This window comes from Orbicella faveolata, unplaced genomic scaffold, assembly GCF_042242905.1.
Source record: "Orbicella faveolata isolate gen_17 unplaced genomic scaffold, um_ofav_v1 contig_35, whole genome shotgun sequence".
NCBI lineage: Eukaryota > Metazoa > Cnidaria > Anthozoa > Scleractinia > Merulinidae > Orbicella > Orbicella faveolata.
Window position 1 is genome coordinate 23,981,114 of NW_028301564.1, and position 12,758 is coordinate 23,993,871.

At 39.2% G+C, this 12,758-nt stretch overlaps 1 protein-coding gene across 1 annotated transcript in view; it reads left to right on the forward strand.

Moving 5' to 3' along the window:
- LOC110065408 (sushi, von Willebrand factor type A, EGF and pentraxin domain-containing protein 1-like) overlaps positions 1-12,758 on the forward strand; it is a 42,382-nt gene that overhangs the window by 1,678 nt on the left and 27,946 nt on the right. Inside the window, exons 2-6 of the mRNA XM_089273768.1 lie at positions 2,518-2,679; positions 3,430-3,591; positions 7,493-7,681; positions 9,707-9,910; positions 12,486-12,698. Of these exons, the coding sequence (XP_089129894.1) occupies positions 2,518-2,679; positions 3,430-3,591; positions 7,493-7,681; positions 9,707-9,910; positions 12,486-12,698 (930 nt within the window). The remainder of the gene's footprint in view (positions 1-2,517; positions 2,680-3,429; positions 3,592-7,492; positions 7,682-9,706; positions 9,911-12,485; positions 12,699-12,758) is intronic.

Here is a 12,758-nt window from a genome sequence, read left to right on the forward strand (position 1 = left end):
TTAAAAACCCAGCGCTCGTCAAAAATTATATTTTTTCACCAGAAATTTACCTCGGAACATATACATATTTATATTCGTTTGAATCGTCGACGAAATGACCTTTTACGGATATTTTTTTCTTTCGGTCAACAAAAACCTCCGATTACAAAATCACGCCGAACCCACACGTTGCAAAAAAATCTCTTCAAAACCCTGACTTCGAAGCGATATATCACTTTAGCGTTAATAGCTACCTCATATCGACAGTAGTAAAATCTATTCCTTAACAATCCAGCTTCATCATATTAAAATTTCAACGAAATCGAACAAAACCAGAACTAAATATAATTAGATTTTTTTTTGTCACCTCGCTTCATTGCTTGAGTCAACAAAGGAAGCGACAGTCGCCCATAGCAACTGAAACACACGAACATAACACGAACCGACGTTTCGCTAAAAAAAAGTCCAGGATTATTGCCTGAGAGCTGAAAATTGAATAGGAACATCTTTCTCGCACTTTTCTCAGGTTATTTAGACGAAAAAATGACCTCGGCGGGCTCCAAAAGAGCACGAAACAAAAAACGGGTCACTCATGATCCCATATTATGACATGTGCCGGAATTACGTCATCGGAGATTTCACAGCGGCTACGACTGATGGTGCAATAATGCAGTTTGCGTTGATCAAGTGATGTGGTGTCTACAGTAGTCAATGAATCATCAAGGACTGCTTTGGAATGTGTACTGCATTGCGACTGTGGTGCTAAGAAAACATTTAAATTTTAAAAGCGCGGTTATAAGATCTGAAAGATCTTCTTGTTTCCGAGACGAGATCGAGGGATAAAATGTTGCACTTTCTTTTTTTTAAAAGAGTGCTAAGAACACTATAAAATTATTTTAAACAAATGAATAACAAGAGGCAGTTAAGAGCAGGCCATCCTAGAGAAAAAAAGGGAGTGGCAATGGCAATTGACGTTTCTCCTGTTAATATCTTCGGGGAAACAACCAGGCATTTAACACCATTTAGCCGGTTGCAAAGGAACTTCCTAACGGTTAAAGAATCGCATAGTCGAATAAAGTATACTTTAGGCCAAGTGAACGGATTTGTTTTTCGCAGACCGTGAACAGTATCGCTGGGCGGACACAGGGCAAGTTGACAGCATGTGCCTTCGTTAAATTATTACAGTGGAACCTCGATTTAACGAAGTCGCTGGGGACCGGCCAAATTTGTTCGTTAAATCGAGGGTTCGTTATATCGAAAACCTCGATATAACGAATTTGAGGGGAAACGATCAAAATGTTCGTTATATCGAGGTCATAGTTAATGATTGATTTGTAACACAGGTGACTTCTGTCACGCAATTCAAAGCAATTTTCGTCATCCAGAAGTGCTGCGTTTTGAGATGCAATTCATTAAGCATGGTGGCTTTCAGTATCAATTATTTTCACTTTTGAGCAGACGCGCAGCTTTTGTTTACAAGAAAACGACACTTTCAGAGTAGCGATTTAAAAATGTTGCAACATAGAGGTTATACAGAAAATTGTCTATATAAACAAGGAAACGGGCTTTAGTGTTGTTATGTTGCACTACCCAACATTTCCGGATTTCAAAGAAGATAGAGCAGAAGTTAATTGATGTCGAAATACTATAGTGCCAATGTCTATGACATATAATAAGCCGTTGACTGAAAGATTGCTGTCTCTTTACCATAGGGATTACACGGATTTTTTGACTGTTGATCTGTTCAGCGTTTATCTTCTGTCGCGTGTTGACATTGTAATTCGTTATATCGAGGTAGATTTTACGTTTGGGCTTCCGGATTATGTTCGTTATATCGAAGAATTCGTTATATCGAGGGTCGTTATATCGAGGTTCTATTCCATACATTTTACTGTAACTTTGGCCGGGACATAGAATATCGTTCGTTATATCGAGGACTTCGTTAAATAGAGGTTCGTTAAATCGAGGTTCCACTGTAGTGAAAAAGCAACGTCAACAAAGAATTTTCTCCTGGCACGTGATCTCTGCATGACAGCTGACGACCTTTGAAAGTTAGAACCAGACCACTCGAGCTCGCGGAAAAGTTTTGTTACCATAAAATTGCTGATGACTTCCATTGCTTTTAGGGCTTTTAAATCTCAAAATTTTACTGATTTAAATCTCACTCACAAAATGTGACAGACTTAATTTGTGGCCTCCAGGGCCAACTCTCGAGATTTGTCAGCACGACTGACAAAACGTAAATCGCTGAGTTCAACAACATACAAAGGTTGCACCACATTAAGCCACAAAAGATCGATCAACCTATCAGGTCATTTTCCACACTCCCCTGGGACTGTCACGTGACCTTGAACACGATTATCAACGGTGACACACAGACATTCGCTCCTATGTTTCTGGCTGAAAGACAGCCTACCCCCATTTTCGATGCCATCTCCAATAGAAATCAAGACAAACCTAGTAAAATTTCATGACAGGTAGTGTAGAATAAAAGTAACACGTCACAGGTATAAACAAGTCTTTTTCGTTCTTTTTAAGATCCTTATGAGGAGGTGTGGCAAATAGAATCTGTGACCGCTGATAAATGTAACAACAACTGTGACCCCCTCGCCACTTGCGCCTGTGGATTGGTGTACGGGGACTACAAGTGCGCATGTCCGAAGGGATATGCAGGGTCTGGATATGTGGGTGAATGTAACGGTGAGAAAGAACTTACTTTGCTTACTTTCTTGGATAAAACATATTGTTGCAAAATATGTTTCAATTGTAGATTAACGTGGGAGGTACCCAAGTGACATAGATCTTTGATTTAAGACCTTACGGAAACGCCAGAGCAAATTTAACTGCTTAATTTATGAGATGCTTTTTGTACGTCCTAAAGTCAACTCTGACCAAGCAGTCTGACTCCATCTGGGCAAAGTTATTTTCATAGAGAAGAGTATTTTATATTTCACACTTATTATATCTTTTTGGCATAGTCCCATGGACTAATTTTACCTTTTATCACTTACGTTTTGTAACGTTCAGTGTATATTTACATATTTTTACCACTTTTCAAATTCTCATTTCTTAATGTTACTCATATACGCAAAACTTTAATCACTTTACTTTTTTAAACTTGAAAATAATCTCAGCGAGATCGAAACGTCGTTTTTTTATCTCTAGTTTTTATCCTAAGAGCTAATTGTTTAATAACACAATTGTTAATATTTTAGTAGGTCGATGTATGCGCTTGTCGCGATCGATGCGCTTGTCAATTTTCTTGTATGCAAATCTTTTAGAATTTCTAGCTAGATGCCCAGTTCTCACTGTTATCATGCTAACAGCGACGCCGCCTCATGCATTCAAGATAGATTTGATAATGATGTATTTAATAATATGTGAACAAAATACTTTTGAATCTCTCAGTTATATTAGGTAATTTTAAATTTGTTTGCTTTTGTTTCGTAGAATGTCCGGAATCAACTTACAAGGATTTCCTTGGCTATGCAGACGAGTGTACAGCTTGCCCTGATAACTCTGGTCACACGAATAAAGGCAGCTCATCTATCTCCGCCTGCAACTGTTTCACAGGATGGAGTGGATCACCAGAGAATGGACAAGAATGCACAAGTAAGTTAAGACATGATAAGAGTCGAGCTGCCGTAGTTAGTCTAAAGATATGCAGATGCCATCGAAGCTGGTCTACTCCACGTTGTTCCATCGGGGGCATAGGACGACCTCTACCGTGACTTTCCATCTCTGACGGTCTTCAGCCACTCTTTTTGCCTCGCACCAACCCATGTTGATCTCCATCAGGACCGAGTTGTTCGAAAGTCGGTTAACGCTGACCCAGGATTATAAGTTAACCGAAGTATTAATTTCTCTTGCATAAAATTGTTTTTTACTGCTTACGTTTTGTGTAGTTTGAGCTTAGTCTAGCTCAAAACTGAAGGACAAACGGTATAAACAGAAAACTTCACCTAAAAGTTACAAAGCTCGCATCAAAATTCTCGCTAATCCTGGGTTAGCTTAAGGTAATTCCCCTGAAATAAAACTGCCAATAGATTTTTGTTCAAACTTTGTCCACTGAATTATATTTATCATATGAGAACTTCAATCATAAAGTAAAAAAAAAGGGGGGGGGGGGGGGGGAGAGGTGCCCATGCTCGTTAAGGAGCAGTGAGGCATTAAAAATGTTCCATTTTAGCATTATTTAATGCTTATTACAAGAACGCATTCCAAGTTATTGTAAACTCTTTGTGAGCCCAGACTCATGAAAACACGTCTCAAATTACAGTCAATATTTGTTTCAGACACAAATAAACTTTTTAAGTTTGATTTTGACAGACAGCTGAATCCTTGTTAAAATATTGGAACCAAATTGCTTGCCACGGCTATCAAACTGCAAAATAGAAAAGACTACAGTGCAGCTGCTATGATTAGTTTATTAAAATGACTGGAAAAAAATTTGGGGTGCCCGAGTTCGTTAGTGAGCTATAGCCATTTTTCAACTGACGGAACTCAATATCAAGGCAAATCCGCCATGTTTTCAATGTGCGCGTGCACGAACGCGCGCTAATGACGCCATAAATTATGCGCAGTAAGGATGCGCAATGCAAATGTGAGGAATCACCTTAATTAGGCTTTGAACAACCCGGCCCTGGTCTTTCTGAATGCTTCTGCGCCACGTAACTTTATGTCTACGTTTCGGTGTGCCTTGTGGGTTTCAATTCATCCCGTGGCGCGCTATGTTCCTCTCTCCACGCCTTAGTGTGAGACCAATCCATTTCCAGCGTCTTCTCTTAATGGTGGTGTTGATAGGCTCTCGGCCGGTTAAAACTGGTTACATGCAAGAACTCAATCCTCTTATATTACCTTGACCATCGAAAGGTTTTGCCTGCTGCTGTATACGTTTGAATTACGTTTGGTTTATGGAAATGGTAGTACTCCATTTCAAATTTCTGCGATTCTCTCTCGAGTAAGACTCCACGAAGCTAACCCCTACCTCGACCATGATTATTCTGGATATCACAAAACCTCATCCAATAATTAATATTGTTTTTGACAAATTTGCCCCAAATTAAACATCCCCTGTGATTCAGACAAACACAATGGAAACGAGCTATTTGTCTGTAGTAAATACGGCTCGAAGAGACCATTGTTAGCAACAGTTGTGTTAAAACTTCTAAAATAACAAGTTTTGCTAGATTCCCGCCGACAAATTAAAACACGTAGCGAAATAAACAAATTCTCAACCTAAACAGTGCTTCGATAAAAGACATTATATTTGTTACGAAGGCAGAAATTATACTTAAGTAAGACAACGACAGAAAAGAACAATTGAACTGTCTCTGCTTATGATGAAAAGCTTTATTCTTGTAAAAATGATCAATTGCTCAAACAACACTTACATACAGTGTAGTAACGCTCGTTCTCCGGTCATCTCAGGGAAGTGAACCGACGAGTGGTCACTGCAAAGCTTGCTCCGATATTCTCTTCTGTGCTCGGAGTAGAACCAGTGGGAGCGCTAGCCGTTTAGTCTTTCTAACTTTTAAGCTAGTTCGGGCAATCTTGCTGCATGCGGCTACAAGCCGTAAATAACTGTAGCTCCTTTCAAATTCAACTCGGTATTTCGCATTTTCATCCGCAAGCTTTGAGCTCCGCGTTTCGTAATTTGCACTGGAAAAGTACACGTTTTCATGGGTCACAATACGGCCGGATTCCTCTGAACTATAAACCTTCACATGCCTTTAGATCCGTATTTAAAAACTAACTTAAAAGCGAACTTTGAAGGCATCGTTCTTTTCTCGAAAGCCGCTCAAACTACTCGAAACTGAAAGTTTAGCTGAAGTCCAGTTTGTGATTGACAGCTGTCGCTTAGTTAGCCAATCAAATTGTTTGAACAATTCTAACAAGGATTGTGATTGGCTTATTGTAGCGTGCTTTATCAGAGAACAGTGCACGGTTGACGCCACTTTTGCTCGTTTGGAAAGTAAACTTTGGTTTGAAAATTCAGCCAAAGGCGTGGGGAAATTATTGGATTCTTTATCATAAAACAAATAAAGAAGCCTCGACTGTGCTCTGTTCTGTTGCAAAGCACTTAGGAAGCGGTGGAGCACTCGACTACGTCTCGTGTTTTCCCCTACACTTCTTTCGTGCTCTACCGCTTCCTGCGTGCTTTACAACAGAACAGAGCACTGTCGAGGCTTCTTTGTTTGTTAAATATCCCACTGCTGACCTGATTTTCTTTGTATACATACTCGTCTACATTACTTCTGGAATATCACGTTCATGGTATGCCAGTGGAAAGTATTGCATAGGTTTACGACACTATAGGCCTAGCTGTAAAAGTAACCTTGCCCTTTTGCCTGGAAAAGCACGAGGAGATTCTGCAAATCACGAGAAATTATCAAATGTGTTCTTGTAAACCAATTTGGTTGTTAATTAAATTTTTATTTTGAGGTAGGTGGTCTTTTACGGACTTTAAGCATTTTCGTGGGCATACATGTTGTTAAAGTGAAAATAAATTCATTTTAACGTAATCAAAATGCCAATGTTCCAATATTTTTTCCAATGGTCACTTACAAGTTTGCTTTTTTTTGTTCAAAAGCTTTTCTATTTGGTTGTAAATGCCAAAAGAAAATGAGGGAACTCCTCACTTTCCCTCGTAAATGTTCTCAAATGTTTATGTACTCGTATAATCTTCTACATGATTAGCAAATAATGAAGGCCAAACCACGTGTTGTACAATTTTGTAGTTTCTCTTTGTTATTATTGTATGCCTATATAGTTTATGTGGACCGAGTGAGGTACAAAACAGGGAGTAATCATATTTGACCGAAAAATAATGTTGAGCAAGACTGGATCTGAGAGCAAACAAGTTTCGATAATAATTCAGTGCAAATTTTAAAGTTAGGAACGGCAGGTGAAATTCAACGCTATTAAAGGCTAACTTAGCAGCCAACCTATCCGCTAGCGGTCTCCCAATTTCTTTATCAACATTTTAGAATTAGTACCTATTTAAACTTAACTTCACGTGACGTCAGACGACACCATCACCAGCTAGTCGAGGGCCATCCCGATTAAACGCAAATAACCTTATTGAAAAGAAAATACAGGCGATGGGTTCCGTCCACACACACCTCCCTACCTCTTACGCTTTCTTCGATGTGGGGCATGCGTTTGCGTTAACGTCTGAGGATTAACAGATGGGTGTAAGATCATCATCATCATCATCATCATCACTTTATTTAGTGAAACAGGTTGCAAAATCGGCAGCCAATGAGGCTGATGTGGACCTACAAGTAACTAATAAAATGTAATACAATAAATAAAATAATTTACCCTATGGTATTAAAACGAACAACTGGCTAAAACGAAAGTAGATAAAGTATCATATCAATAAAATAACGTACACTGACAAATAAAATGCCATGTTGACCTCGAAAAGAAAGTTAAAGTTCGTTTTAAAATAATGATAAAACAAAATGATAAGTTTGGTTTTGTTTTTCATCTCTACTTGTTCAAACAGTACGTATCTGTGAGACGCTGACTGCCCCTGAAAATGGAGAAATCGTAGGAAACTGCTACAACACTTACGGATCCACATGCGAGTTTCAGTGTTCCGAAGGACACGAACTGACCGGGAGTTCTACTAGAACATGCACCATTGATGAATATGACGTTATGGTTTGGAGTGGGACCGTTGTGACATGTCCAGGTACGTGGACAAACATTACATACACAAAAGAGATTAGTAGCAAAGGGTCAAGGAGTGGTATTTTGAATTATCTTGCCCAAAGAATTCAAAAATTGCCCTTAAATTGAAGGACACCTGAAAATAGCGGGTTACTAATGTAGAAAAATACTAAAGAGATAATAATAAACCATAAAGGAACAAGGATGGTTTAGGATGGAGAAGATTATTGCACGGATTACAAACGACGAACTTGAAAAATTTAAGCTAAACTTTTCAAGATGGATAAACCGTTCCAAAACTCCTTTATGGGCCCATTAACCGATTTATGCGCGCGCTCGCGCGCGTTGCTGAGGAGGTGAAATTTCACTCCCGGTTACTTACGTCAGCCTGAGCGCGGAAAATAGAAACTACTCTATAACTTCCAAATTCGCTTACAATTTAGATGTTTTTCTTTGTTTTTCACAAAATGGAAAGTAAAAAAAGTACGAGCAAAGACAAAATAAGAGAAAGACAGAAAAACAAGAACAATAGAAAGAGAAAAACTAACTCCGTGTGGCTTTGTTTGATTTTACCGAAGTGCACTGGTAGTGTAAATTGCGCACGCGCTGATAGGGTAACTCCCAATGTATCTCGGGCGTGTATATAAAGGAAACGCGGTTTTTCATTAAATCCAGCCTTTTTTGATGGATTTCAATTAAAATCAACGTTGGAAACATAGCTATGCATTCCTTTTTCGAAATCATGCTTTTTTCAGAATATTACGAACTTTTTAATATTTTGAAATTCTCTCAAAATCTGACTTTTTAGAAATGAGACAAAATCTATGCATAGCGTAATGAGGAAATAATGAAAATATTAAATCAATGCAAAAAATCCCGATAAAGTAATTTGCCTGGGAGCCTTTGCGTTTTTTTAGTATTAGTCACATGATCGTGGGCGTGGCCTGACTACGTCATCACTATTGTTTCTGTTCATCAAAAAGTTAAAACACATGAAATAACTCTGAAGTAACTAAAAATGATGAGGTTATATGAGAATAAATTTTCCTCATCAACGGCTCGAAAAGATCGATTAATGGGCCCTTAAAGGAACAATGTTTCGACCATTTGTCACCTTACGTGTGTACAGGAATGCCGAGGATTAAGTTTGTAAATTTCGGCTGGTAAACTAATAGCAGCAATACTGTTCTATAATTATAAAGGGCTAAAGATCAGGTGAAATAGAATGTACCTCGAATAAATTGAATGAACGGCTCGCATACACAGCTGTAACTTCAAATGTCATTTTCAAGCGCTTTAATAATTCATCGAGTTTAAAGAAAGGAAATCATGACCCTTAGTTTTAGCTTCGATCTACAAGATGTATCAAACACTCAAAAAAGTGTTTGAGCACATTGACAAACACCTCGAAGTTCGTTCATCCGGCTTCTTGGTGTTTGGAATGTGGAAATCATGACCCTTGTTTCAGCTTCGATTAAGAAGACATATCAAACCTCAAGAAAGTCAGTTTGAGCAAATTTACTGGCAGCTCGAAGTTTTTTCATCTCTTTTCGGTGCTTGGAAATGTGATCAAACAAGGTCGGTCGTTACTTTCAGTCCGACGGTCATTTCGCTATTAAAGCCAGAAGTTTAGTTTCACTTGTCGATTCCTCTGAGGTAATAACATCGCATATAGAAATCGAGAGCGCATTATCTAATTGCCAAATAGAAACACTCGTTTAGGAGAACTGGAAAAAGCTGTGGAAATTTCTCGTTTACCCAAAATTATACTCGCTTTTTCATTCCGATAGATAACGATTGGAACTGGAAAATTGTGTTATACTTTCTGTGCGTTTATGTTCTCGTCTCCAGAAGAATCTTCGGCAATGAAGGAGGTAGAGGTAATTTGGAAGAAGAAGAAAGTAATTTTAGATAAACTAGACAATTATATATACTAGGTTTCAACTGATTAATGAAAATTTGTCTTCTGTTTTTTTTTTTTTTTTTACTTTTCGTAGTCATAATCATGATAGCACCCTTTTAATTAGTAATTCTCTTGTTTTATCAGATATACGATGTCCTTATGTTATTGTCTATAATGCTGAAAACCCTACTGGCACATGTACCAATCCAGACGAAAGCGCAGCCACTGATTTGCTTTACCAAACTACCTGTAGCTTTCAATGCTCGACTGGCTATGACAGAATTGGAAGCGAGAGCATTACGTGTCAGCTGAGTGGAGACTGGTCTCCAGATCCTCCTTCTTGCGAATGTAAGATATTATTCGCACAATCTACTACTTCAAGGGCGGAACAGTTGCTTTCATTAAAGATTTAGGTACGCATAAGCAAGCAAAAACTAACGATAAAAGCCTACGTTCAGGCGTCAGTTCATTAGCCCATTGTACAAATTCTGCGAGTTAAAAAATTCATTTTTTCACTGACCTCTCTCAACTCGCCTTGACAATGACGTCATGAAATGACACCGAAAAGTAGGTTTTTATCGTTAGCTTTTGCTTGCTTATGACCCCATTTATAAGACGAAGAAGATATACCCATATTTCTTTGAAGTAAGAGCTTTTCAGACGGCGATTTAAGATTTAACCAAAGAAACATCGGCCTTTGCTGAGGGAGATATGTGAAGAGCCTCTCGTTATCTCGTACAAAGATGAAAATCGCTCAAAGACACACTGGTGAGATCGAAACTCTAAAGGCATAGAAACTACATTTGCAAACAGCGGGAATCGTGTAGCCCTGTCACAACGTTTAATTTCTTGAATGTATTCCCTGGAAGTCCTTAGCGACTGGTGACCACTAGGATGCAGGTTCGGATAGAATTTTGACTGGGAACACAGGAAGGGTCACAGGAAGAGACAAACAATATTTTCCATAATTTTTATGACCTTTTATACTTGTCCTGAAAATATAATTAGCTCTTATTAACCGAGCAGGAGGTCTGTATTGGAAAGTCTCGATCGAGGTCGTGAGTACAGACCGAACGCAGTGAGGTCTGTACAGACGACCATAGAGACAGGCTAAGCTCGGTTAATACGATGTTTATTATATGGCAAACAAGAATAGTTTAATTCGCTTAATGTAACTGGTTTATACTAGCTGACATTTTGCTTGTGAACCGCGATGAGCTAAACTTAATTCTTCCAAAGTCTTCTTTACTTTTTTTCTTATCAGGCTTTTTGGCACTTCCTTAAATATATACTGTTAGTAGAGTTGCATTTTAGTTTGCAGCTTGTTCACTGCAAAACATTACTGGTTTAGATGCCGGTCTGGATGGGAAAACCTAGACCAATATCGATTTAAACCAATCAAATTCGCGAATTTGGTATTTCCCAGTCCTTGTGAGACAGAGCCTTATAATTATAAAATATATTGAATTGCAGTGGAACCTCTTTATCGGGCCACTTACAGGCCACAAAAAACTGGTCGTATAAAGGGGGGCGGGGGGGGGGGGGGTGTCCTTTAAATAAATAAGGAAATGACTGACTGAGCTTTTGTTCTGGCCAGAATAAAGTGGCGTGATAACGAAGTGGCCGAATGAACGGAGTGGCCGTAAGGCGGGGTTCAGCTGTAGATCATAACTAGTTTCCTCTTATTATAGTCTCCCATTGCGGAAGCTTCATAAATATGGCGTGGACACGAGTAGTCCCAAATGTTTTGAATCATATCTCTGCGACCAAAGCCAAAAATGCAGCATAAATGGCCATTTATCGCGTGTTGCCCCAGATTCCTGTGGTGTCCCACAGGGTAGTAACCTTGGACCACTCTTATTCTTAGTTCTCATTAATGATCTGCCCAGTTGCCTCAGTTCAACCTCTGCGAGGATATTCGCTGACGTCACAAATATAACTTACGCTGCTAGTACAATCGCTGACCTTGAAAATGTCGTAAACTCAGAGCTAAGAAAACTTAATTGCTGGCTGTAACCAATAGGCTAAGCCTTAATGTTACTGTGACTGAATTTATCGTAACTGGGTCAAATCAACGAGTACATGCTCTTTCGAATAACCAAATTAATGTTGTGATCGACGGAAAATCGATAACAAGGTCAGAAGAAGTTAAATCACTGGGCGTGGTAATTGACGAACACCTTTCATGAACAAGACATATAGACGAAATGAGCAAGATGTCCTCAGCCATAGGCGCCCTTAAACGTGTATTCATCTCTGAAAGCACCGCTCTCCAAATCTACCATGCGTTGATTTTACCCCGCTTTGACTATTGTAGCCCTGTTTGCGATGAACTCAACGTTACCTTGAGCGATAAATTAAAAAAATCCAAAATATGGTTGCCTGGGTCATTACCAGGTCCAGTTATGCCACGTGCCAGTTTCCTCCTAAATTTGACTCCACTGGGACAATCTCTCCACACGCCAGAAAAAGTTTAAGGTGATGTTGATGTTTAAAGCAATTGAGGGGCTTTCTCCGGCGTACCTGCAAAACGTATTTAGCATCTGCCGTACACCGTATGTTCTAAGAGATTCTGAGCTCAAACTAGACTTGCCCAAGCCGCGTACAGACTACTGCAAGCGTGGCTTTTGCTACCGCGGGGCGCTATCATAGAATAGCCTACCCGTCTATTTAAGGAAATAAGACTTTCTTGGACGCTTCAAAAGGGACATCGACCAACTTTATAACCGTGAACTGTCGGTCAGGCTACCACACGGCAATCTTAAGCTTGTGAAACAGCGTAGTTATAATTGAACTTCTTTTCTTTATTGTAGTGTCACTGAAGATTTTACCGTGTTTAAATAAATAAAATATGTATATATCATAAGTCTACCGTTTTATAGAAGACGAAACATTTGAATATGATTCTCATCTAATTTGCCAGTGGTGACATGCCCAAACCTACTCGGAGACGACGTCGGTACTTTCTTCCCTGACTCGTGCAACAATGGCACCCAGCCGTACCCCACCGTTTGCACGCTGACATGCCCTAGTGGATATTACATCAATTACCTCACAGTGGATGTATTGTCTGACATAAGGTCATGCCAATCCAATGGCAGCTGGGATTACAGGGAAACTAAGCCAGCTTGTGAAGGTAAACGTTGTAAAAAGATATTTAGAAAATAGCACAAAGAAAATACGCGCACTGATTGAT